General features: G+C 41.5%; 1 protein-coding gene across 1 annotated transcript; it reads right to left on the minus strand.

The window, feature by feature from the left end:
* Positions 1-1,732: 1,732 nt before the first annotated feature.
* Positions 1,733-24,802, minus strand: NEK3 (NIMA related kinase 3). Its single transcript, XM_066234745.1, is given in 17 exon segments — positions 1,733-2,285; positions 2,735-2,864; positions 3,630-3,764; positions 3,996-4,109; positions 4,848-4,950; positions 7,590-7,639; positions 10,321-10,393; positions 11,075-11,275; positions 11,580-11,634; positions 16,486-16,525; positions 16,528-16,571; positions 16,664-16,731; positions 17,347-17,430; positions 20,431-20,528; positions 20,616-20,709; positions 22,596-22,766; positions 24,666-24,802. Coding segments are annotated over 16 exon segments (1,506 nt in total). The 5' UTR covers positions 22,713-22,766; positions 24,666-24,802; the 3' UTR covers positions 1,733-2,185.
* Between the last annotated feature and the right edge of the window lie 1,804 nt (positions 24,803-26,606).

Consider the following 26,606-nt stretch of genomic DNA (forward strand, 5'->3'; position numbering starts at 1 on the left):
TCCATGCTTCAAAGTCTTATTGATCACCTTATTATAAAGATGGAAATTTCTATTTCCTGATCATAGGCTTTTTATTGGATTGTTAAAAATGCTAGTAGTGCCTAACCAGGCAGTGACACAGTGGATAAAGCATCAAACTCGGATGCTGAGGACCCAAGCTTGAAACTCTGAGGCCACTGGCTTGAGCGTAGGATCACAGACGACTTCATGGTTGCTGGCTTGAGCCCAGAGGTTTCTGGCTAGAGCAAGGTTTCACTGGCTTAGCTGGACGTTCCCAGTCAAGCCACATATGAGAAAGCAATCAATGAACAACTAAAACTGCTGCAACAAGTTGATGCTTCTCATCTCTATCCCTTCCTGTCTGTCTGTCTGTCCCCCCCCTCTTTCTCCCTCGCAAAAAAAAAAATTAAAAAATTACTAGTACACAACTGATCAAAATAAAATAAATTATATTGATGCTTATGAATTATAAAAAGCAAAATTGTATCAGAAATTCAGCTCTTAAAGGCCTGAATGGACTTTCCTCTTCCTCCCTCCTAATTAATTAATTAGCATCTATAGAAGAATGCTCAATTTTTGCTGGAACAGACAAGATCCAACATTGATTTTCTTGTGTTTTTCTTTTTTTCTGTTTCTAAAACACATTAATATCAGAAAATAGGAACTGGAGGTTTTGTTGAGTCCCTCAATTCTTGCCTAGTTGTATGTAAGGAATCATATAGTAATTTATCACTAAATATGGTTCTAACTGTTGAATCTCTTGAAATTTTATTAACAGCAAAACCCTGCAAACCATTGGACTTTCAAAATGTTGCTCGCATTCATTGTCATTCACCAATACTCATTCCGTTTCTTAATAACTATACATAATTCAAGTTCCCTTTGTTTGGTGGTTTGGAAATGTTTATACACCAGGGTAATGCTAAGATTTGAGACGACTAAGAGATACAGATACAGCACATAGTACTTATAGAAGCTCAGTATCTGCAAATATCCTTTAAAAACCCAAATTTAGGAATACCTAACAAAATACCTAACCAGTACTCCTCAAAAATGTCAAGGTCCTGAAAAATAAGGAAAGACTGAGAAACTATCAGAGACCAGAGTAGACTAAGTACTACTACATGTTAGAATATAAATATATTGTGTGGGGGAGGTAAAGGTCTGTACCAGTTTTTGTATGTTAAGATAAAAAATTATTTAAATCTTTAAAAGATGTACATATTCCATATTTTAGCAGATCCTTATTAGTGATCCTACTATAGTTGCACAACTGTTTTCCTCTTATTCTTTACTTAAGCATTGTTCCCTTTACCAGGTCATGCTTAAGCTGCTTCCACACTTGCCCCTGAGGGATCCCCTGGGAACAGGCTGTTTATTCTCACTCAAGGAGCACAGAATTAAATGACAGGACCCAGCACAGTGTGTCATGGTGACCCATACAGGATCCTGTCCCCTCCATTAGCTCCACAATATGATAATTTCTGGTATTTTCCATACTGACTTCTCACCTTTGGCCCTATTCTTTTCTCGTGTACAGGACTGACAACTTCTGACAAGATGTGTAGCCTACCTGACTCTTCCAGGGTAGATCCTCTGACCTGGGCTCTTTGTGTGTCCTGTGAGGGGCTAGATTTAAGGACAGCTGGTAGTTAGTGAAGGTCTTTGAAGATCATTGATCACTACTCAGAGATAGGTCTTATTCAAAAATTGCACACATTATTATGTTATAATTAAATATATTTAGATTCTCACGTCTTTATAAATGTAAAAAGAGTTACATAGTAATAAACACATCATAACAGTACAAATAGTAATAGTAACACTGTGGGCTGCTGTCATTCTCTATGGTCAGCATCCCTGTGAGACAGGCATTATTATTCTCATGTTATAATTGAGGAAATTCGGGCCCAAAGAGGTCTAGTAGTTTCCTATAATCACATAACAGTGATTTTCTGTTCTATCTAAACTGCAAAGCCCAAAGCTCACATCATTACTCTACACCTTCTCTTTTGAGTTCAAAAACTCACAAGTATAGATTTTTTTAAACCTTATAATACTAACCAGGGACATTTTTAAATATTCATAGGCTCCTCCCACTTTATTCTGTTTCTAAGGGAAATATACATTCTTGAGCCAACATTACCCAGGGTCAATTCCTCACGTGAACATTACTTAATGTGACTCAGGGCACCTCCTCGGGCGCGTCAGACGCCCCTTGCCATCCAGTCCGGAGCTTCAGTTCTGACACCCAGTCAAAGTTGTCGTCTTCCTCCTCAAAGTCCCTGTGAAAAAGCAACATGGATGTCACGCGTCAGAATTAGGGGTTCTGTAAGTATTTGTTCAAAGCAGAGCAACAATATTTCCAGTTTTGAAAAATAAGCTCCATACTGTGATCAAACAGAGAAAATATTATCAGTTCTTCCAAAGATCACTTCTTTCACTGTTTCAATAATATTTTCAGCATAAAATATGATATATTAAAAAATATATTAAAAAATACTAAGTTTGAACAAGTACAAACATATGGTTTAGTCAGGAATTCAGTAATTACTATTGCGCAATACCCATCCCAGACAAAAGATCGTGATATATTCATTAATTATGTAAAATAATAGAACCAGCTGCTATTAAACCTGAAGTTATTCAGGTATAATGTATATTACACACACACACACACACACACACACACACACACAGACAACTTAAGCTTTCTAAGTGTATCACAACGCACGTGTCCTCCTCGTCCAGTCTAGGTTCGAGTCTCTCTGGATCCAAAATGACAGAATTGTAACCTCCATCAACAGTGTCTGATGCCGCTGTTTCTGCAGACAGGGGACCATTCAAGGAGAATCCTTCTGAACCTTTGGAGGAATAGTAATAGAAATCAGGCAAATCTAAATAGTACTTATTGATTTCCTCCACTTTGGATGAAAATCCCCAAGAGCTTGCTGGCTAACTGAGGACAACTCATGTTCTATATTTTTTCTGCGGTACCTCCCCACATCAGCCAGATTGATTTCTGCTGTAAAACAGGCCCAGGAAACAGCAGTATGTGTATTAAATTTAAAAATGCTACTTTCTTAAAAAAAAAATTCAGGATGCAATTAAAACCCTCAAATATAAAAATTTAAAGTATTAAAAGTTATCTTTGGATAGTTAGATTACAGTTTTTTACTGATGAAGTCTGAACTATAAAGACACCTGTATATCTACATAGGAAAAATGAGCTACTCTGCAAAGAAACTTGTCATGTGATTATTAAAATAAGCAAACAAATGAGTAAACAGAAGTAATAAAGCTCCCTAGGAAATTTTAAGACTACCTATCAGAGATTCAAGAAAACCTAAAACTACCATGCTACGAGTCACTTTATAACTTGAAAATCAAAAGGTTTCTGGGAGGTGGGAATGGGAGGTTGTTGTTTAACGGGTCCTGAGTTTCAGTTCTGGAAGATGCGAAAAACTCTGGGGATGGATGGTGAGGACCGCACAACAGCGTGAATGTCCTCACTGCCCCTGAACAGTGCACTTAAAAATAGTCAAAATGGTAAATTTTATGTTATGTATATCACAATTAAAAAAAAACAATTCAAAGGTTCCAATGATTATGTAACAGACACGAATCACCTGCTCTGTATATCGTGTATGTTTGAAACGCTGAGCTGAGATCAGCATTCTTAAGGATGTTCAACAAGGTCTCAGGAGTCTCTCTGAGCCACTGCTTACGGGGATGACTTCCACTGTACTTTATTACAGAACCACCTAGTTGTGAAAAGATAAAAATGAGGGCCAAACAAAGATTTTCATCATGTAACTTCCAGGTCATATTGTAAGCAAAATTAATTATATTTTACTCCTACTAAAATTTTAGTTCACTTACGTGAGTGACATCAAATAGCCATCACAGAGTGACATTACAAAAAGAAAACCTCCAGCCCATTAAAGAACTATTAGAAAATGTCCCATGATAATAGTACTCATCTGACTACTCACCTCCATCATCCTCTGAAGTTAAACTGGAGGCGAGGATGGTTGCATCTTCCAAAGCTGTGAGCACTGAACTGGATACCTCTTTCTCCCACTGTCGCCGGAGAGGACTTGAACTGGCTTTTCTCGGGTAAACACAATTATTATCCGGTTTTAAAATGTAAATAAAGAAGGCCAATACTCTTATTTACTTCTTTATATCCATACAGGTATTTCTCTAACAACAATACAGAAATATTTCTTTTCTCTTTCAAACTCAGGTCTAACAACAATGTTGTTCAAGGCTAAGCAGTAAAGGAAATGAAAAGGGAATCCAGGCCCTGGCCAGGTATCTCAGTGGTTAGAGTATCATCCAGACAGGCCAAGGTCGTGGGTCCAGTCTCTGGTCAGGGCACACACAGGAGTCAACCAATGAATGCATACATAAGTGGAACAGCAAACTGATGTTTCTCCCTCTCTTCCTCCTCCCCCTGCCTAAAAATTAATAAATAAAAATTAAAAATACAGATGACAAGGCAAAACAAATCATTAAAGGGAATTTAAAAAAATAATAAGTATATATTTACATATTACACATGTGCAAGAATGAGGCCCTGAGAGGACTTAGATAGACCATGCTTTCTATTGTGGAGAGCATAACAAATCCTAGCTTCTCTAAAGGCTCTTATTAATAAACTCCGTTCTCTCTTTTTTTATGGGTAAATAAGATACTGTTGAAATAAATTACTGGATAAACAAACAAAAATTTGCATTTCCACTTGCTTCTGACACCTATAACCTAGTATTGCAAACAACTGGTATTCCTTTTGCATTTCCTAGCCCCTCACTTACACAATGATCAGAATTTGAAGAACCTACCTTTCTCTTCTCTGTTTACTCTCCCCAATGCACTCGCAGCTGAATTTTTACTAATGCTTTCCCAATCAGTGCGGGTGCACATTCTACCTTGTTCTTCCCCTTGCTTTAAAAGAGATAAAAAATACAGATTAATCAATGCTTGAATTGCTATAAAAAGGTAAACAACTATACAAAGTCAGCTATTTTAATTTTAAAGATTAGTAAATTAAAAATATTAATAACTATAGAACCCTATGCACAAGTGTGTATTAATAGCTATATATATTATACATATGATATATATTAAAATCATATTCATATATGTATTAACAGTCAGACATTACTGATTGTTAATTTCAATCACTGCAAATATGAAGAAGATAAGTAATAAAAATTTTCAATATGGTTTGCTATATTGGGCTTTCCATACTGGAAATATCAAAGTGAGAAATTTTATAAAGTTGCTATTTATGGCCAAAATATTCCCACTTAATTTAGTACTTTTCCAAATTACCTAAGCTCTTGATTCCATGAAGTATACCAACACACTATCCTAGCTTAAGTCTGCATGTATTTTGAGGAGAAATACATATCCACTGCCTCAACAGTCTCCAACACAAAGGTTCTCAATGACTTCTTGAATGAATCAGTAAATTAAACAGTAGGCTGTAGCTGGCATGTCGTTTTCTTATTTCTGTATAGTGGTTCTCAAAGTTCTCTCCCAGCACATCTAGAGAACGTGATTTCAAAGGTCTCTCCCACAGACAAAAAATCAAAACCTTGGAGAGGTGGTTGTGATGAGCAGTTTTTAAAAGATGCCAGGGGAGGCCTGACCTGTGGTGGCGCAATGGATAGAGCATGGACCCGGAACGCTGAGGTCGCTGGTTCAAAACCCTGGGCTTGCCTGGTCTTCTACCCCCTTTCTCTCTCTCTCAAAATGAATAAATGAAATATATATAGGGGACCCTCATCTTCCATCCCCACTCAAAGTCACTGCCCAACAGACAGTAGCATCCAACAAACCACCCCCACCCGGCCCAGCACCTCGCAGCTCTGCCTACACGCCCATCGCTCCTTGTGGGTCTGCCCAGGATTCTCATCCTCCCTCAATTCCGCTGCTACCTGACTTACTTTATGCCTCCTTCTCCATTCTGTTTACAATCATTTTGTGAAAACATATTGACTTACACCTATTCTAAGTGGTATTAAAATCACAGTGGTGGCTGCCTGAGTCAAGAGGCAGGGTCACCCACAAAGGAACCACAAGAAAGCTTTCTGGGACATGGGATTTATTTACCTTGATTATGGTGGTTATTATATGACTGTACACAAAAAATGAGTACATTTTATTAGTCCTTATGCCTCAGTAAAGCTGCAAAAACACAGATATTACCATGCAAAAAAAAAAAGTGCAGAGGCAGGATATATTCCATTACTAGCAACATAATAGTGGGATATTGTTATTGTTTACAAATTAAGGTTCATTCCAAAAAATTTACAAGTTTAATTACTAGTATATTCCATAAACAGAAAAATTTCAGGGCTTTGCCAACAGTAGGAAGTGGGTCAGCTGTTACTATGCATGACTTTATCTCGCAGCTTTCCTGTAGCAGCTGCCCAGAGCTAAATGAGACAAACAGGACCATGTTTGCCAGGCTGAAAAATGACAACTTGATTCATGGGACAAATGGAGGCCCTAAGAGGTTTTGAACAAAAAAATGTCTATATGAAAATAGGATCTAAATTAAAAGAAGAGAAATTCTGATACATGCTATAACATAGGTAAACCTTGAAAATATTATGCTAAGCAAAAGAAGCCAGACATAAAAGAACACATATTGTATAATACCATTTTACACAAAATATCTAGAATAGGCAAATTATGTTACAGAGATAGAAAGTAGAATAGAGGCTACCAGGGATTGGGGAGTTACTGTTTAATGGGTACAGAGTTCATGTTTGAGATGATGAAAAAGTACTGGAAACAGATAGTGGTGATGTTATACTACACAATTCTGTGACTGCAATTAATGCCACTGAATTGCATTCATAAAAATGGCTAACATGGTAAATTTTATGTTACATATTTTACCAATATAAAAAACAAGCAAAAAGCCAGGCTAAAACAAAATTTTCTTTTTCTTTTTTTTTTTTTTTTTTTTTTTAGTGAGAGAGAGGGCCAGACAGACAGGAAGAGAAAGAGATGAGAAGCATCAATTCTTTGTTGAAGCACCTTAGTTGTTCATTGATTGCTTTCTCATATGTGCCTTGACTGGGGGCTATAGCCAAGTCAGTGACCCCCTTGCTCAAGCCAGCAACAATGGGGTCATATCTATGATCCCACGCTCAAACCAGTGACCCTGTGCTCAAGCCAGATGAGCCCGAGCTCAAGCCAGCGACCTTGGGGTTTTGAACCTAGGTCCTCTGCCTCCCAGGCCAAAGCTCTATCCACTGTGCCACTGCCTAGTCAGGCTAAAACAAAATTTTCTTGACTGAAAGTTGGACAAAGTCCTTTCACATCTATATTGAAACCACTTGTCATCAATAATTAAAAATGAAATAAAAATGAACAAAATAAAAGGTTATCTAAAGTGCCTTAGCTGGCAGTATAGGACAATAGCCACCAATTACTTCACATGCCAAAAGATGACAAACTATTAAACTGGAGGGACCAGGTCACAGTCTTTCAAATATCTCAAAACACCTAATGGCAACAGGTATTCAGGAAATGGTTGTTCATAAATTTAGTTTTACAACACTTACTGCTTTGCTTGCTTCCTTTTCTGAAGCAATGCTGATTCTGTTGGGGTCTGCTTGCAGAGTAAAAAGAAAAAGAGAAAGCATGTATGTAAAGGCACACATTGTTAGCTTCTCATGTAATCTGCATAAAGCTTGAGAGACAAAGGAATATTTTAGAGTCAAAGAACCAAAGCATCCGCCTCACTGGTGATTATCAAGCTTTAGCCACCTAGTAATATACCACACCTATTTCCTGCTCTTTTATTCCTAAAGTTAGAGTCTGAAAGTCAAAACCTCTTACTTATGCCAACCCATTTAGGTACTAGGCAGTAAGAGATACCTTCTACACTTACGTCATTACCACCTCGAGCAGTTGAGCAGCCGGGGGAAAATACTATGACAACTGATTCCTTTGGTAAGGATGGCCCCTGCCTGATTTTCCTCAGGGAGAGGTCTGCAGTATGTGTTCCTCATTCTTTCAATACTTTAAAAACTTGCTATTGCCTGACCTGTAGTGGCGCAGTGGATAATGCAACAACCTGGAATGCTGAGGTCACCAGTTCGAAACACCTGAGCTTGTCTGGTCAAGGTACATATGGGAGTTGATGCTTCCTGCTCCTCCCCCTTCTCTTTCTCTCTTTCTCTCTCTCTCTCTCTCTCTCTCTCTCCTCTCTAAAATGAATAAAGTCTTTAAAAATATTTTTAAAAAACCAAAACTTGCTATTAAGCAACTCTGATAACAGGTACTGAGGATACAGTGTGAGAAAATGAGACACGGACCCTGCCATCACAAAGCTTTCACTGTTCTGCTCTGTCTACAGAATAGAGGGGAGATCACTAGATATAAGGCCCTGGAATGATGGCCCTGGCCCCACACCACTGGTTCCCTTCCCCTTCCTCTTCCCTTCCCTTCCCCTTCTCCTTCCTTCCCTTCCCCTTCTCCTCCCTTCCCTTGCCTTCCCTTCCCTTGCTTTCTCTTCCCTTCCCCTTCTCCTCCCTTCCCTTCCCCTCTCCTCCCTTCCCTTCCCTTTCCCTTCTCCTCCTTCCCCTCTCCTCCCCTCTCCTTCCCCACCCCTCTCCTCCCCTCCCCTTTCTTTCCTTTCCTTTCCTTTTTTTAAGAGAGAAAGATAAAGGCAAACAGACAGCCAGAGACAGACAGACAGGAAGGGAGAGAGATGAGAAGCACCAATTCTTCGTTGCAGCTCCTTAGTCTCCTTAGCTGTTCACTGACTGCTTTCTCCTATGTGCCTTGACTGGGCGGCTACAGCAGAGCGAGTGACCCCTCACTCAAGCCAGTGACCTTGAGCTCAAGCCAGCGACCTTGGGCTTCAAGCCAGCAGCAACCTTTGGGCTCAAGCCAGTGACCATCCAGTGACCAGGGGTCATGTCTATGATCCCACACTCAAGCCAGCGACCCCACACTCAAGCTGGTGACCCCGTGCTCAAGCTGGATGAATCTGTGCTCAAGCCAGCAACCTTGGGGTTTCCAACCTGGGTCCTCAGCGTCCCAGGCCGACGCTCTATCCACTGTGCCACCGCCTGGTCAGGCTGGTTTATTTCTCTTTTCTAGGAATTTCCCAAACTATCTTGAAAGTTTTCTTAGACTGTTTTTGTTGTGGTTGTTGCTCAGCATTTGAAAGCTAATTTCCTAGTATCCTGGGATCTGAACAAGACCTACAAAGCAGTACCTACAGTAAAATTAACACTGAAACAAACTGGTGAAACAAAGCTAACTGACTGCCTCTTACATAATGGAGAAAAGGCTGAATTTAAAGACTGAAGCGTTTATAAATTCCACAAAAATAACATTTAAAATTTAACTTTAAGAAAACAGCACAATTTTCGAAGTGTTTCTCTTGTAGCACATAACACAAACATAATGGGCAGCACACAATGGAGGACTTCAGCACATCCCCACAGTGGATGATCTGCGTGTCCTAACTCGGCTCTCTTATTCTGGGCATACCTACTGTCTTTGTGGGAGCTTTCCAGGGGGAAGATCTGAGTCACTAATGACAACCAAAAAGGGACGAAAATAGCTTTGAAAAAACTGAGATGACAACTTCCAAAGAGACCATTTATTTGAAATGTGCTCAGGATTGACTAGAGATACATGAAAATTTTCTGCAGCTATTATGTGAACAGTGCCAACTTTTGTAAAGGCTTGTTTTTAAAAATTTTGTTTACAAGATGGTTCTTTGGGAACTGGGGGACACAATTTCAATAAGCTTAACATATTTTCATGGTTAGATTTCCAGGCTAGCCCACAGACGCCTTCTACCTTACTTGTAACAAGCCAGAGCAAATACTGGTGCGTCAGGTAGTCCTCAGGCTGCGACCGAGGTAGTTCTGTAGGTCTGCTGGATTTGTATGTAAGTTGGGACAGGTACACTTACCTAATGAAAGAACTAAGACCGAGCTTTGTCTTATTATAGCATTTATTTTTACCTTTCTGTGCATAAAAATATTTTAACATTTTCAAACCTACAGAACGTATCCTGTCTATAACCCAGAGACTGCTTGTAATAATAAAAAAGAGAACATCACTAAAATCTCCAGATTAAGCTTTCTGATCCCTGACAAACCAAATATAAGACTCAGTTCAGAATTATGTCTTCCATTAACAAAAAGAAAATTTTGATCTAAGGAATATCTCTGAAAAATGTCTCTAAAACTTGAAAATTACATTTTTCTTTTTTGTTATACTATATTTAAAAAAAAACTTAACAAAAAGTAAGCTTTCCAAAATTCTTACCTTTTTTTCTTGGTGTACTATGCTTAGATTTTTTGGTTTCTTTTAATATCTGCTTACTGTATTCTGTGACGATCTAAAAATTTTAAGCAGAGAATTTAAAGATGTCTGATATACTTTTCTTTAGACATTGCCATATCATTTAATTATCAACATTCCTCCCCCCAATAATATTAAACGTTGAAAGTAAAAAATGCCATTTAAAAATATATAATTTAGACACACAGATACATATATGTCTACAAAAAAATCTGATAGGATATACAAAACTATAGCTGTAATTACACTTGGGAAACAGCACTGTGGAAAGGAGAAGAGGACGGAAAGGAAGTTTTAACTTTTTGTTTTTTTTTTTTTTAATTTTTGATTTATTGATTTTAGAGAGAGAGAGAAACATCAATTTGTTGTTCCACTTATTTATGCATTCATTGGTTGATTCTTGCATTTGTTCTGATTATGGATGGAACCCACAACTTTGGCGTATCAGGATGGTACTCTAACTTACTTGGAGGAGAGAGAGGGAGCAAGAAGTATTCATATGTGCCTTGACCGGGCAAGCCCGGGATTTTGAACCAGCGACCTGAGTGTTCCAGGTCTATGCTCTATCCGCTGCACCACCACAGGTCAGGCCCTTTTATGTTTTTCTTATATACTTCATTAGAGTTTTTACAAGCATGTATATCATATAATTGTGTTTAAAAGATAACAAACCATTTTACCATACACTTGAATACTGACAATCCAACATGTAGCATACCTCGGGGGGTAAGCACTTCTGGATAAGCCTATTTAAGATGCCTCTAGAGAGAAGTGTCGTAGCTGAGGGACGATCGGAAGGGTTCCTTTTAAATATCTGCTTGATTAGATGCTGAAGCTCGTAGGAATAATGAGATGGCAGTGGGTTCATGGACCCCTGACATATTTTAAGGATAAGACTTTTCCAACTATTTGCCTGAAACTAAAAAAGTAAAATTGAATAGTAAAAGTAGGTGCAAGGAAGGAGAATGGAAATAAAAAAATACCAGCCGAACTGAATTCCCGAGTTATTTCAATTTTATAAACGTTATCTGCTGCCCGATCAAGCCAGCGACCTTGGTGTTCCATGTCAATGCTCTATCCACTGTACCACCACCACTGAGCGTGAAAACTTTTATAATGAGTACATCCTAGGGAAGCAAACTGTCTACTGGACTTCGGCAATGACTTATGACTAGCAAGTCATGACAAGAGGCTGCCTTTTCCATTTTGTCCACCATACTTACCGGATGCTTCAGGGTACAGAGTTCATACAGAATGCATCCTAAGGACCAGATGTCACTGGAAACATAAAGAAGCAATGTGGGTTATGAGTTATCATATGAAAATATATGGACTTTCCTATATTAAGAGACAAATGATTACTTATAATAAGAACAAAATTGTACGTAATTTCTAGCTATTAAAATAAAATACCATTTTATAAAATAAATTAGTAATTTTTGTCTAATACTTAGGTACTCACAGTAATGCTCACAATAAACTCTCTGCTCCCCAATATCTAACCCTCCATATCAGGGTGGTCCAGGTATTGTTTCAATAGTATTTGGTGCAAGAGGGAATCTTTATGGACTCCAACTATCACTGTTGAAAGGACTGTAGAAGTCATCCAGTGCTGCTTACACCAGGCCACCAGGCATAGCACCAGCCCTTTGATCACACCTCTGATGGCCAGCAATGCACCTCGGGCACGGTGTGTGTCCCTGTCGGATGGCTCTAAGGGACAGGGTTCTACCTCATCACAAGCCAGCATGTGTCTTCTGAGGATTCTCTCCACCCTGTGTTAGCTCTACGTTCTAAAACAAGGAGAACCAGACTACTCACTCTCCCACAGAAGAGCTCTTCAGAAAAAAAAGGGTTCTATAACTTTCCCTGTACATTCACTCTTCTTCATCATTCTCACCTCCTAGTTGTCATCCTCCAGACTTTTTATAGATAATATTTTTTATTTTAACTAATGGTTTTTTGCAACCGTTTCCCACAAATTCTAACTTTTTAAAGTTTGGAACCTGCAGTAAAGTTATAAATGCACACACTCTCCTTCCTAGCCTCCCCAGTCATTAACCCCAATCATTAGCACCCACCAGGTTTGCGTGCTGGGTCCCTCCTCCATCTACATCTCACGCTCTTGGAAAAAAGCTTCAGACATCAAACACTCCACCCCAAACACATGAGCAAGGGTGCTCTCCCCCATAAACACAATGAGCAAGGGTGCTCTCCTCCATAAACACACGAGCAAGGGTGCTCTCCCTCATAAACACACGAGCAAGGGTGCTCTCCCCCATAAACACACGAGCAAGGGTGCTCTCCCCCATAAACACAATGAGCAAGGGTGCTCTCCCCCATGAACACAATGAGCAAGGGTGCTCTCCCCCATAAACACACGAGCAAGGGTGCTCTCCCTCATAAACACACGAGCAAGGGTGCTCTCCCTCATAAACACACGAGCAAGGGTGCTCTCCCCCATAAACACACGAGCAAGGGTGCTCTCCCCCATAAACACACGAGCAAGGGTGCTCTCCCCCATAAACACACGAGCAAGGGTGCTCTCCCCCATAAACACACGAGCAAGGGTGCTCTCCTCCATAAACACACGAGCAAGGGTGCTCTCCCTCATAAACACACGAGCAAGGGTGCTCTCCCTCATAAACACACGAGCAAGGGTGCTCTCCCCCATAAACACACGAGCAAGGGTGCTCTCCCCCATAAACACACGAGCAAGGGTGCTCTCCCTCATAAACACAATGAGCAAGGGTGCTCTCCCTCATAAACACACGAGCAAGGGTGCTCTCCCTCATAAACACACGAGCAAGGGTGCTCTCCCTCATAAACACAATGAACAAGGGTGCTCTCCCCCATAAACACACGAGCAAAGGTGCTCTCCCTCATAAACACAATGAGCAAGGGTGCTCTCCCTCATAAACACACGAGCAAGGGTGCTCTCCCCCATAAACACACGAGCAAGGGTGCTCTCCCCCATAAACACACGAGCAAGGGTGCTCTTCCTCATAAACACAATGAGCAAGGGTGCTCTCCCCCATAAACACACGAGCAAGGGTGCTCTCCCCCATAAACACAATGAGCAAGGGTGCTCTCCCTCATAAACACACGAGCAAGGGTGCTCTCCCTCATAAACACACGAGCAAGGGTGCTCTCCCTCATAAACACACGAGCAAGGGTGCTCTCCCCCATAAACACACGAGCAAGGGTGCTCTCCCCCATAAACACACGAGCAAGGGTGCTCTCCCCCATAAACACACGAGCAAGGGTGCTCTCCCCCATAAACACACGAGCAAGGGTGCTCTCCCCCATAAACACACGAGCAAGGGTGCTCTCCCCCATAAACACACGAGCAAGGGTGCTCTCCCCCATAAACACAATGAGCAAGGGTGCTCTCCCCCATGAACACAATGAGCAAGGGTGCTCTCCCCCATAAACACACGAGCAAGGGTGCTCTCCCTCATAAACACACGAGCAAGGGTGCTCTCCCTCATAAACACACGAGCAAGGGTGCTCTCCCTCATAAACACACGAGCAAGGGTGCTCTCCCTCATAAACACACGAGCAAGGGTGCTCTCCCCCATAAACACACGAGCAAGGGTGCTCTCCCTCATAAACACAATGAGCAAGGGTGCTCTCCCTCATAAACACACGAGCAAGGGTGCTCTCCCTCATAAACACACGAGCAAGGGTGCTCTCCCTCATAAACACAATGAGCAAGGGTGCTCTCCCCCATAAACACACGAGCAAAGGTGCTCTCCCTCATAAACACAATGAGCAAGGGTGCTCTCCCTCATAAACACACGAGCAAGGGTGCTCTCCCTCATAAACACACGAGCAAGGGTGCTCTCCCCCATAAACACACGAGCAAGGGTGCTCTCCCTCATAAACACAATGAGCAAGGGTGCTCTCCCCCATAAACACACGAGCAAGGGTGCTCTCCCCCATAAACACACGAGCAAGGATGCTCTCCCTCATAAACACAATGAGCAAGGGTGCTCTCCCCCATAAACACACGAGCAAGGGTGCTCTCCCCCATAAACACACGAGCAAGGGTGCTCTCCCTCATAAACACAATGAGCAAGGGTGCTCTCCCCCATAAACACACGAGCAAGGGTGCTCTCCCCCATAAACACACGAGCAAGGATGCTCTCCCTCATAAACACAATGAGCAAGGGTGCTCTCCCCCATAAACACACGAGCAAGGGTGCTCTCCCCCATAAACACACGAGCAAGGGTGCTCTCCCTCATAAACACAATGAGCAAGGGTGCTCTCCCCCATAAACACACGAGCAAGGGTGCTCTCCCCCATAAACACACGAGCAAGGGTGCTCTCCCCCATAAACACACGAGCAAGGGTGCTCTCCCCCATAAACACACGAGCAAGGGTGCTCTCCCCCATAAACACACGAGCAAGGGTGCTCTCCCCCATAAACACACGAGCAAGGGTGCTCTCCCTCATAAACACACGAGCAAGGGTGCTCTCCCTCATAAACACAATGAGCAAGGGTGCTCTCCCCCATAAACACACGAGCAAGGGTGCTCTCCCTCATAAACACACGAGCAAGGGTGCTCTCCCTCATAAACACAATGCCAGTATCACAGCGAAGAAATGCAGCCTGAGTTCATTATATAACTAACACTTCTGTAAAACTGAAATTTTCCCAATTGTCTCACAAAGTCCCTTTTCTAGCTGTTTTGTCACCAATTCATTCAATTTTACTCTTAAGGAACCTATTTAGTACAAATTATCATACCCCTTTTTAGAAAGCAACCTGACAGAAGGCAACAAGAGCCTTTAGGTATTTCCACTTCTAGGAACTCATGCCAAGAAAACGATAAAGAACAACGGCATGTTTATACATAAAAGGTGTATTAATCACAGCACTGTTCATGACATTGAAAATTGGAAACAGAGGAATGTGAAGTAAATTTTGGAAGAGTCATGTAGTAAAATATTATGCAACCACTAACAATATTTATGAAGAGTTTAAATATGGGATGAATGTGATATAATATAAAGTGACAAAAAGCGAGATATCAAAGTTGATATAGTAAACAAAAACTAGGTTGGAAAAAAAAACTAGTTTGGGGGGGTGGGGAAAAATGAATGGATGAAAAACACTCCAAAATGTTATTATTATTATTATTATTTTATTCAGTGGAGGAGGGGAGGCAGAGAGACAGACTCCAGCATGCACCCCAACCAGGATCCACCCAGCAACCCCACTAGGGGGAGGTGCTCTGCCCATCAGGGGCCCTTGCTCCATTGCAACCAGAGCCATTTTTTAGCGTCTGAGGCAGAGCCTCACATGAGAGCCATCCTCAGCGCCTGAGGCCAACTCCGATTCAATGGAGCCATGGCTGCAGGAGGGGAACAGAGAGAAAGAGAGAGAGAAAGTGAGAGGGGGAGAGGTGGATAAGCGGATGGGTGCCCTAACCAGGATTGAACCCGAGACAGCTACACATTGGGCCGATGCTCTACCACTGAGCCAATGGGCCAGGGCTCAAAATGTTATTAACAGCAGTGAAAAAGTGGGTGATGGCCATTTCCTTTCTTGTACACCTCCATATTTCCAATGCCCCCTGCTCACCCACTCATTCAATGGGCACATAGTACTTATATTCACAAAACTCAAGTTTTAAATCATAAGGTCTTCATGCTATCTTCTTGCAATCAATTAACCTATCAGTCAAGTGCTTACTATCTAGTCCTATAAATGTTAACTCAATGACATAATCCAGCAGTTGCTAGATTTTGCTGCACATTGGAATAATTTGGTGATCCTAGCAAGTTACTTAGCTGCTTCCCAAGTCGGACATTCTGATTTCACTGGCATGACTGCAGCCTGCACTTTGGGATTTTCAAAAATGGGAATAGCAAAGTTTAAGAACCAGTGGCATAATTCATACTGTCTCTAGAAATGTGTACCTTTCTTTCTGCATTTACACTAAGCTCCTCTCAACTCTGATTAGAGCAGTCAGAAAACTATGATTTCATTTAGAAGCCTGGAAATTCAGATTGACACTGTTTTCAGGTATATTTAAAAAAAACAACACTACACTTCATTTGTAGGCTACAATGCTTGTCACCAAACAGTTGCCCTTGCACCAAATAAATACATCACTTACCTTTTATTGTTATACGGCATGCTTTCCCAAATCTCCGGGGTACGTAATAAGGGGTTCCCACGTAAGTACAAGCAAATGCCATGGGACTGAAACCACAGAGAGGCAGGGAATGAGCACAGAGCATCCTGGGTAACAGACACTTTGTTTACTGTCACTATTATAGAACAGATAAACACACCTGGAGAGAAGACGGGCAGATCCAAAATCTCCCAGTTTTACTTTCCCATTTTGGGTGAGAAAGATATTCTGCATTAAAAAAAGAAGAGCTCAGATGATGTCTTCCAGTATTCAGACACAAGGCAGAGATCTCTAGAGATGCTGCCTTTCAAAGCCTGCCGATGACGGAGATTAAGGGCGGACGTGCTGCAGGAAACGATGAGAGCTGAGTCCCTCAGTGGGACATGAAAGGCAAGATAGTCTCTTGACAAGGACACAGCTCCTGGCTGGGGAATTCAGGATGACTGCTTAGAAACCTAACAATCGAGCTTCAGGTTGTATCAGGGGACCCTGATCAGCTGATTGGGGGCCTGTGTCAGTATAACTCCATGTGGCAGCCCAGACCTCAGTCATTTTACATCTGAGGACATACAGTCTTAGTTAGCAGTTGCTAAGAGAGTTTGAAACACATTAATATATACTACTGAACAGACTGAGTGACTTTTTCTGAGGTAGTGGCTTATTTGGCTAGTATGAGTACTATGTTGACAAGTGTTTCTAAACTAAATAAAAATGTCCTCAAAGGAAATACAATAATAGAAAAAAAGACTATGATAATAGAAAAAAAGGCTATGATAATAGAAAAAGAAACTAAGTAAAATAGTTCTGGGGGAGTTTGGGGGCCTCAAAATGTATTCCACTTACCTTGGATTTGATATCTCTGTGCAACACATGTTTCTTATGAATATGATTTACGCCAAGGCACATTTGTGTAAACCAATTAAGAATCTGTAAGAAAACAGCATGCAAATCTGCAAGAATGTAAAAACTGGTTTACATTAACCCCAAATTCCAAAGAATCATCTCTAGGCCTCAGTTGATTTGGGTTTTACATAAGGTAAACAGAACTAAAAATGACATAGTTCAACTAATATTCAGTGTTGACTGGAGAAAATCAGAAAAACTGGGAATTCCATGTTTCGTCATTTTCTTTTTTTTTTTTTTTTTTTTTTTTGTATTTTTCTGAAGCTGGAAACAGGGAGAGACAGTCAGACAGACTCCCGCATGCACCCGACCGGGATCCACCCGGCACACCCACCAGGGGCAACGCTCTTCCCACCAGGGGGCGATGCTCTGCCCCTCTGGGGCGTCGCTCTGCCGCGACCAGAGCCACTCTAGCGCCTGGGGCAGAGGCCAAGGAGCCATCCCCAGCGCCCGGGCCATCTTTGCTCCAATGGAGCCTTGGCTGCGGGAGAGGAAGAGAGAGACAGAGAGGAAGGAGGGGGTGGGGGGTGGTGAAGCAAATGGGCGCTTCTCCTGTGTGCCCTGGCCGGGAATCGAACCCGGGTCCCCCGCACTCCAGGCCGACGCTCTACCGCTGAGCCAACCAGCCAGGGCTCGTCATTTTCTGTATGATCCAAACAGCAATTTATTTCAATAAAATTCCCACTATATTTTTCTTGTATTCAATCAATTAAACATTTCTTAAACACACAGATAAAGGTAGTTTACAACTTAGAAATGAACCTGCTATGATTTTATAGTGCAATCATTACATCAGATTTTTATTTCCTTTTTTGGACTATTCTTATATTAACATTAAAAGATTTGGCCCTGGACAGTTGGTTCAGTGGTAGAGCATCAGCCTGGCATGTGGATATCCCAGTTTTGACTTCCAGTCAGGACACATGGAGGAAGCGCCCACCTGCTTCTCCACTCTTTTCCCTCTTGCTTCTCTCTCTCTCTCTCACTCTCTCTTCCCCTCTTGCAGTCATGGCTCCACTGGAGCAAGTTGGCCCTGGGTGCTGAGGATGGCTCCATGGCCTCCGCCTCAGGCTCTAAGAAGAGCTTAGTTGGTGAGCAATGAAGCAACGCCCCAAATAGGCAGAGCATCGCTCCCTAGTGAACTTGCCAGGTGGATCCCAGCCAGGGCACATGCAGGAGTCTGTCTCTACCTCCCCTCCTCTCACTGAATAAAACAATAAATTAATTTAATAAAACATTAAAAGATTTAATTGTATTGTCAACAATCCTTTGAGGTCAGTATTCTGTTTATAAATCCCCAGTTAATACCACCCAGAATTTTCAGATACCTACCATTAAATGTCAGACTAATTTTTTTCTTTTTACTATGGAGATTCATCCATTTGAAGCAAAGGTTGACCTTCTTCTATGGAACCCATATATATATAAATTTTTAAACTTATACATACATATATATATTTTTTTTAATTTTTTATTTTTTTGGTAATTTTCTGAAGTTGGAAACAGGGAGGCAGTCAGACAGACTCCTGCATGTGCCTGGCCGGGATCCACCCAGCATGCCCACCAGAGGGTGATGCTCTGCCCATCTGGGGCATTGCTCTGTTGCAACCAGAGCCATTCTAGCGCCTGAGGCAGAGGACATAGAGCCACCCCCAGCGCCCGGGCCAACTCTGCTCCAATGGAGCCCTGGCTGTGGGAGGGGAAGAGAGAGACAGAGAGGGAGGAGAGAGGGGAGGGGTGGAGAAGCAGATGGGTGCTTCTCCTGTGTGCCCTGGCCGGGAATCGAACCCGGGACTCCTGCACGCCAGGCCAATGCTCTACCACTGAGCCAACCAGCCAGGGCCTATGGAACCCATATTTTTAACAAAACAACTTTTAAGTAAAAAATATTTATACCAATACAGTTGTGTGTTTTTTTGTTTCGTTTTGTTTTTGTGACTGAGACAGAGAGAGTCAGAGAGAGGGACAGACAGACAGGAAGGGAGAGAGATGAGAAGCATCAATTCTTTGTTGCAGCACCTTAGTTGTTCATTGATTGCTTTCTTATATGTGCTTTGACTGGGGGGCTACAGCAGACTGAGTGACTCCTTGCTCAAGTTAGCGACCATGGGTCCAAGCTGGTGAGCTTTGCTCAAACCAGATGAGCCCATGCTCAAGCTGGCTCAGGGTCTCAAACCTGGGTCATCCACTTCCCAGTCTGATGCTTTATCCACTGCACCATCACCCGGTCAGGCTATACCAGTGTTCGGCAAACTTATTAGTCAACAGAGTCAAATATCAACAGCACGATTGAAATTTCTTTTGAGAGCCAAAATTTTTAAACTTAAACTATATAAGTAGGTACATTCCTTATCGAGGTAGCACCCACACGTGGTATTTTGTGGAAGAGCCACATTGAAGGGGCCAAAGAGCCGCATGTGGCTCGCGAGCTGCCGTTTGCCGACCACTGGACCATACCAATACAGTTTTATAACATGTTATACCCTAAAACAAATAAAACCCTATTAAAGCTGTTTATTTAGTTTCCTTAGTTGAATCATTCAAATAACATTAATATACAATTTTCCATTAAAAAGGCGGTGGTACTAGACTTTAGGAAATATGCCAAACTTTAGAAGGAAAAAGACTGAGAACAGGTACTCCCAAGAAACAGAAATGTGGGCTTCACTTTTTTCATGATCTAGAAATACAAAACAAATTCATCTGTCTAACTTTAAATACAGCAAAAATAAAAAATTTAAATCTCTAGTACAAAATTTGATGAGTAATATAATTTTGAATTTTGAATATGTTCTAAAGATAGAAATTTTATTCCTTGGTGTTATAGAAACTTACATCTATTTTACTTCCTAAGAATATCTCAGGCAGCTACATCCTGACAACAGTAAGCATGAATACGGAAATGAGGCCTTCCTAACTAGTATGGCAAGTAATCACAGGTATCACTGTGGTTATCTCAACACAGATTTTATGAGAAAAGTTGCCCCTAAATCTTGAGGAACACCAAGAAAGTCACTCTCTTACCATATTTTCAGGAAACAACTTTCCTTTACGATATTGAATCTTCTGCATTAGGTCCCCTCCATCACAATACTCCATCACGATATAGAGATGTCCTTCAGCTAAAACAAATGCGAGACTCTTTAGAAAAGTGTAGCGACCATAATTCAAATTCAGAAATGCAAGTATCTGGGAGAACTCATATTTACCTTCAAATGACTCTTTAAAGGCAACAATGTTGGGGTGTTTCATTTTGGCTAACAGAACAGCCTCCTTCCTAGAATCCTGTATAGCAGAGAAAGACTAGAAGAAGATTTTAAGTAAGTGTAAGTGTAATACTTCACTGAAAAGTAGATAGCTTCACAGTAACATTGCAGGGTTTATGTATACGATAGCTCAATGCCAGAGGCAGTTTTGCGGCACTGCTCTTTGACCCAACTTCAGTTCACCAAACTGACAACATATGGTGACACTTCAACTGCTGCTTTATTCTGTAGCTTAAACTGATATATCCTTACAAGTATAGAATGTAAACTAGTTTTAACATCAGCCTAAGCATAGCCTGATTTGAGAACCAGTATGCCATTAACAAGAGTACACCCTTAAAGAGAAACTAGAGACTTAATGTTTAACTGTCTACATCAGTTTGTCCACTGGTCCCGATAAAAAAAGAATATACTGGTGTATTACTACAGCATAGATGAACAAGGACCACATACAAATAGTTTTCAAAACTGTCTCTCCTCTAACTTATTCTATGAGGATGAAATTCTGAATGACTTTCTTACAATTAAAAAACAAGGGTTCTCAGACCAGCAACACCAGCACCAACTAACTGGTAACTTGGAATAACGCCAACGCCCAGGCTCACCCAGACCTCCTCAAGCAGAAACTGGGGGGTGAGGCTCAGCGATCTGTGCTTTAACAAACCCTCCAGGTAATCCTGATGTCCACTCAAATTTGAGAATCACTAATTAATTAAGATCAATAATGCAGTGGAGGGAAAAACAGCACTTTGGGATTTTATTAAAATGTAGTTTTTTAAAAAACTGAGGCCCTGCTAGGCAGGTGGTTAGAGCTCAGTTGGTCGGAGATCATCCCAAAACACCAAGGTTCAGGTGGAATAACAAATGCATACTTCCCCACTCCCTCTGTCTCTCTAAAATGAATCTTAAAAAAACATTGACCAAAACAGTATTAAGCAGCCTCCATGGCATGGATTATTGTTTATGGCAACTATGATACAGTCATAAATAGTGATAAATCATCACTTTCCTCATCACACAGGGAAATAAAACCTATAAACTGAAAATAGCTTCACATACACCAAAGGTTAATTTAGGTCTTTGCTCTTCATTGTATTTTTATGTTCCTTTTCCATTAATATTGCACCTGAGTTGTTTTTGGCAAAGATCCCCTACACCCCTAGGTTTACAAAATCATAAATTATTACAAAGTATTCTCATTGAAATAAATAGCAATAGTCGCCTTTGACTATTTTTCTCCCTTTTTGTTAATTATAATATTCTAAGAACCACATAGAATATATTAAGACCTTGCAAAGCTAATGAGGAAACCCATTAATCTTTTTTTAAAAATTTTATTGATTTGAGAGAGAGAGGAAGGGATGGAGGAGAGAGATGAGAAGCATCAACTCAGTTGCTTCACTTTAGTTGTTCACTGATTGCTTCTCAGAATTTTATTGATTTGAGAGAGAGAGGAAGGGAGGGAGGAGAGAGATGAGAAGCATCAACTCATAGTTGCTTCACTTTAGTTGTTCACTGATTGCTTCTCATATGAAGCCTCCCTTGACCAGGGGGCTTTAGTCAAGCCAGTAACCCCTTGCACAAGTCAGCAATCTTGGGCTTCAAGCCAGTGACCTTTGGGCTCAAACCAGCAACCCTGGGGTCATGATGATGATCCCACACTCAAGCCAGTGACCCCATGCTCAAGTTGGCAAATCTGTGCTCAAGCCCTCAAGCCAAGGAACCTGTGCTTAAGCCAGGGACCCTGGGGTTTCAAATCTGGGACCTCAGAGTTCCAGGTCGATGCTCTATCCGCTGCACCACTACTGGGCAGGCCCATTACATCTTTTGCACCAAGAGCAATTTCACACTGACTCAAGGAGTTGTTCTCTCATACAAGTTGCATGTATACTTGCAACATGAGCTAATTTCTTTAGCAGTGACCTTTGGAAGTCTTATTTCTTTCATGGCAAACATCTGATCACTGCTTTCCTGCTGAACCAAAAGGGCTCTGCCAAAGGAGCCCTCCCCAATCACTCTCAGGATTGTGTAGCCATCCATGCTGGGCACCCAGGCAGCCTGGCTCCACTCCCACGGTCACCATGGGCTCCTCAACTATATTCAAAAACAAAAACATTTGAGAATTACATTCAGTTTCAAAAGGCAGAATTCAAAGTAGCTCTAATCACCACAATAGGACAACAGCAATTTATTTCTTTATTCATTTAACAGTTTGACACTGAACACCTTTGCCAGGTTTTATAATCCTTCACAAATCTTTCATTGCCCCTGCCATCACAGATGCCTCAATGCAGATGGGACTGCAGACCTCAACAAATGTAGGGTGGTGAGTCTTACAGATAGAGTTAGGCTGGCATCAAGCAGAAATATCCAGAGGAGTTAGGAAAATGATATTTAAGCTAAAGCCTGAATGGAAACTGGCTAGGCAAAGAGGGGGAAAAGAATGATAGAGGCAAAGGAAATTACGTACATATTTTAAAAGCAAAGAGATTGTGTTCAGTTCAAGTTATTGAAAGAGAGCTGTAACAGGCTGGTAAAACAGAGTGCCTTTCTGAAGGCCATCGTAAGCTAAATTCAGGTTGCTGGATTTTACCCTTAGGGTAACTAACGGGCTGTTTATGATGGTTCTTTTGGTTTTGTTTTGTTTTGTATTAATTTGAGAGAGGGGTGGGTATCAACTCATTGTTCTACTTAGTTGTGTACTCATTGGTTGCTTCTTCTGACTGGGGATCGAATTTGTGACCTCAGCACCTGGAGAGGACGTTCTATTCACTGAGCCCATGACAGCAATACAATTATATCTGCATATTAGAACACTCACTCCAGCTCCAGAGTGAATGAACTGGACAGGGGAGGGGGCAGGAGGGCCAGAGAGGAGACTCCAATCACAGAAAAGGCAGGGAAATGATAGAATGGGATAGGCTGATGGCAATGGGGCTAAAGAAAATGGAAAGGAAATGTGTAGAAAGAAGTGGTAGGATTTTTGATGATGGATTTAGGAAGGACAAATAGAGAGAAGGGGAAAAGGTGGATTCCAGGTTCCTGGTGTAAACTGAGTTAACAATGCCATTTCCCCCAAAGAGAGGAAAGACACAATAGTTGTATGCGTGGTTTTTGTTTAATTTTTCTGTGGGAATGTGACAGGGATGGGGAAAAGTATATTGAGTTGGAGGTGCCTGGGACTAAGAGATATCAAAAAGATGGTCTTTGAACTTCAGTCTCCCCCTCTATACTTCTAGCATGAAGCAGCTAGTTGGACTGCTTAACACATAAGAGAGAATGAATAGAAAACTCCTTATACTTTTATACACAGCTGGTCCCAGTAAACGGCAACTATTATCATTGAAACTTTAGAAAGGTGATGCTTCTTTTCATTACTGGATGAATTTATTTCATTTTCAGAAAGCTTACTTGTAGTGTTTTATTTATTTACTTACTTATTTTTAAATCACACAAGGAAATATAAGGCACAGGGAGCAAGGCAGGTAAAGCAAAAATCACAAACCAAAACCTATATATTAATAGTATATAGCCACCTGTAAAATTTCATTTGCATTCTTGTTTATCTTAGAATCACCAGGAAACTCTAGAAATAATTTCTCCATATAACCAAATCAGAGGCATTGTCTCCGAGACAACTTTTCAAGAACAGTTAGGTCTTTCTTTCAGTGTATCTAGGGACCTGACAGAAAAAAGTTCATTGCCACTCATTTAAGTGACCCCTGGGTATTACACGATTTACCAAATAAGCCAAGATTCCTCATATCCTACGCTTTTTTCTTCGGGGTCTTTGTTCTATGTAATGGACAGTAACTGATATAAATACAGCAACCACTGACATTTAGCTGGAGGTCACACTTGTTCCTCCCTGCCCACATTTGCTGCTACTCAACATTACACCCACATGATCACTAGGAGACTGCATATACTCAGAATGTGACAAAGGTGTCCCTCGTGTGCCCGTGGTAAGCGAAGACGAATAAAGCGACTTACAAATGCCAGAAGCGGAATAGGTGAGATTGAGAAGGTGCTAGCAGGTGAACACACCATGGTCAGCAGCCATGTAGCTCACCCGTGACCAAATCCCTGCTCCCGTAGCGGACCCCCAGGGGGCGGAAAGAGGGCTTCCTGAACGCGTCTCCCACTCCCCCCTGCCCCGCAGGGCCTACACCGCGACCACCCCTGCGCTTCCCCCCTGCGGGCCCAGACTGCTCACCGTCTCCCAGCCCGAAGTCAGCTGCTCCGCCCCCGGCCCGCGCTTCCGGGGGGCGGGGCAGGCCGCGGGGGCTTCCGCTGCTCCGGCAGGAGGCGCTGTTCTTCAGGTGGGCGGGCCCGCGACAGGAGCGGTTCAAACTAGTTCCACGTGGCTCTAGAACAATGGCAACAGTGTTGAGGGAAGTGTTCCCCCGTGACATCGGTTTTGTCTCCACTTCAAGCGAAGAGCCGTGTGCCAAGGACGCAGCGCTCAGCTCACTGGCTGTTTGGGGAATGTGTGGAGGCAGAAAAATGCTCCCTAGAGATGTCCACATCCCGCTCCCTGAAATTTGTGCCTGTGTTAAATGGCAAAGGAGAATTAAACTTGCCGATAGAATTAAGGTTATCAACCAACTTTAAAATGGTGGTTATTTTGCATTATCGTGTAAGCCCAATGTTATCACTGTGTGGAGGAAAAAGTGGCCATATATTAAACCTGACAGGCTCAAGGAGAGGCCTGCACGGTGACCTTACAAACCCAGAGTGAGAGTAACTGCATAGGATTGTCTGAACATAAAAATTCCTAAAAGCACACCCTCCCCACAACAGACTGATGCCCTAGGCAACTACTGATCTCCTTTGTCAATATCAGTTCTAGCTTTTCAAGTTTCACATAATCATACTTGATATAATTTTGTCTGGTTTCTTAGTGTTTTTGAGATTCATTCATCTTGTTTTATCAGTCCTTTTCTTTATTTCCATTTTCTTATTCTCTATTGTGTGGAGATAGCATACAATTTTTCATTCATCAGTTGATGGACACAGACTTGAGTTGGGGGGATGACACACAATACAGTGTAGAGATGTGTCATAGAATTGTGTACCTGAAACCTATATAATTTTGTTAACCAGTGTTACCCCAATACATTCAATAAAAAAAGAACTAGGACTATCTGAAGATAGATTTTCCTTCAGTTAAGGAAGGGGCAAAAACACAATGAAACTTGTCCAAATACAGAAGTTCATCTCAAGTTCCTTCAGAGGTATTTTAAGGTGTGCTATATGACCAAATGAACATTTTTTTGTTGGTGAGATTTTATTTATTGATTTTTACAGAGAGAGGAAGGGGGGAAGAACAAGAAGTATTAACTCATAGTTGCTTCACTTTAGTTGTTCATTGATTGCTTGTTGTATGTGCCTTGACTGGGCAAGTCAAGGGTTTTTTGTTTTTTTTTAATTTATCAACTTTAGTGAGAAAGAGACAGAGAGAGTGAGAGAGGAACATAAATCTGTTCTGGTATGTGCCCTGACCAGGGATTGAACCAGCGACCTCTGTGCTTCAGGATGATGCTCTAACCAATTGAGCTATCTGGCCAGAGCAAGTCCAGGGTTTTAAACTGGCAACCTAAGCGTTCTAAGTCAATGCTTTATCCACTGCGCCACCACAGGTCAGGCCCAAATGAAACTTGTTATACAGTGTACATATTAAAAAGTTGAGTGTAACCTAGCTTCAAGCTTATTTCAAAATGGTATATTCTGTGCCTCTTATACAAAGTATAAAATGAACAAAACTAAAGAATTAAGGTAAAAATTAAGATACAATTTTAGAGAAATCGATTCCTTTTCAAAAAACCAAACAAACTTAAGCACATATTTATTTTAGGCAAGATTTGAACTTATTTCACTGTGGTTAAACTGCACTGCATACTTGTTTAAATAAATGGCACTAGAATATTATGT

This window comes from Saccopteryx bilineata, chromosome 6 (genome assembly GCF_036850765.1).
Source record: "Saccopteryx bilineata isolate mSacBil1 chromosome 6, mSacBil1_pri_phased_curated, whole genome shotgun sequence".
NCBI classification, from domain to species: domain Eukaryota; kingdom Metazoa; phylum Chordata; class Mammalia; order Chiroptera; family Emballonuridae; genus Saccopteryx; species Saccopteryx bilineata.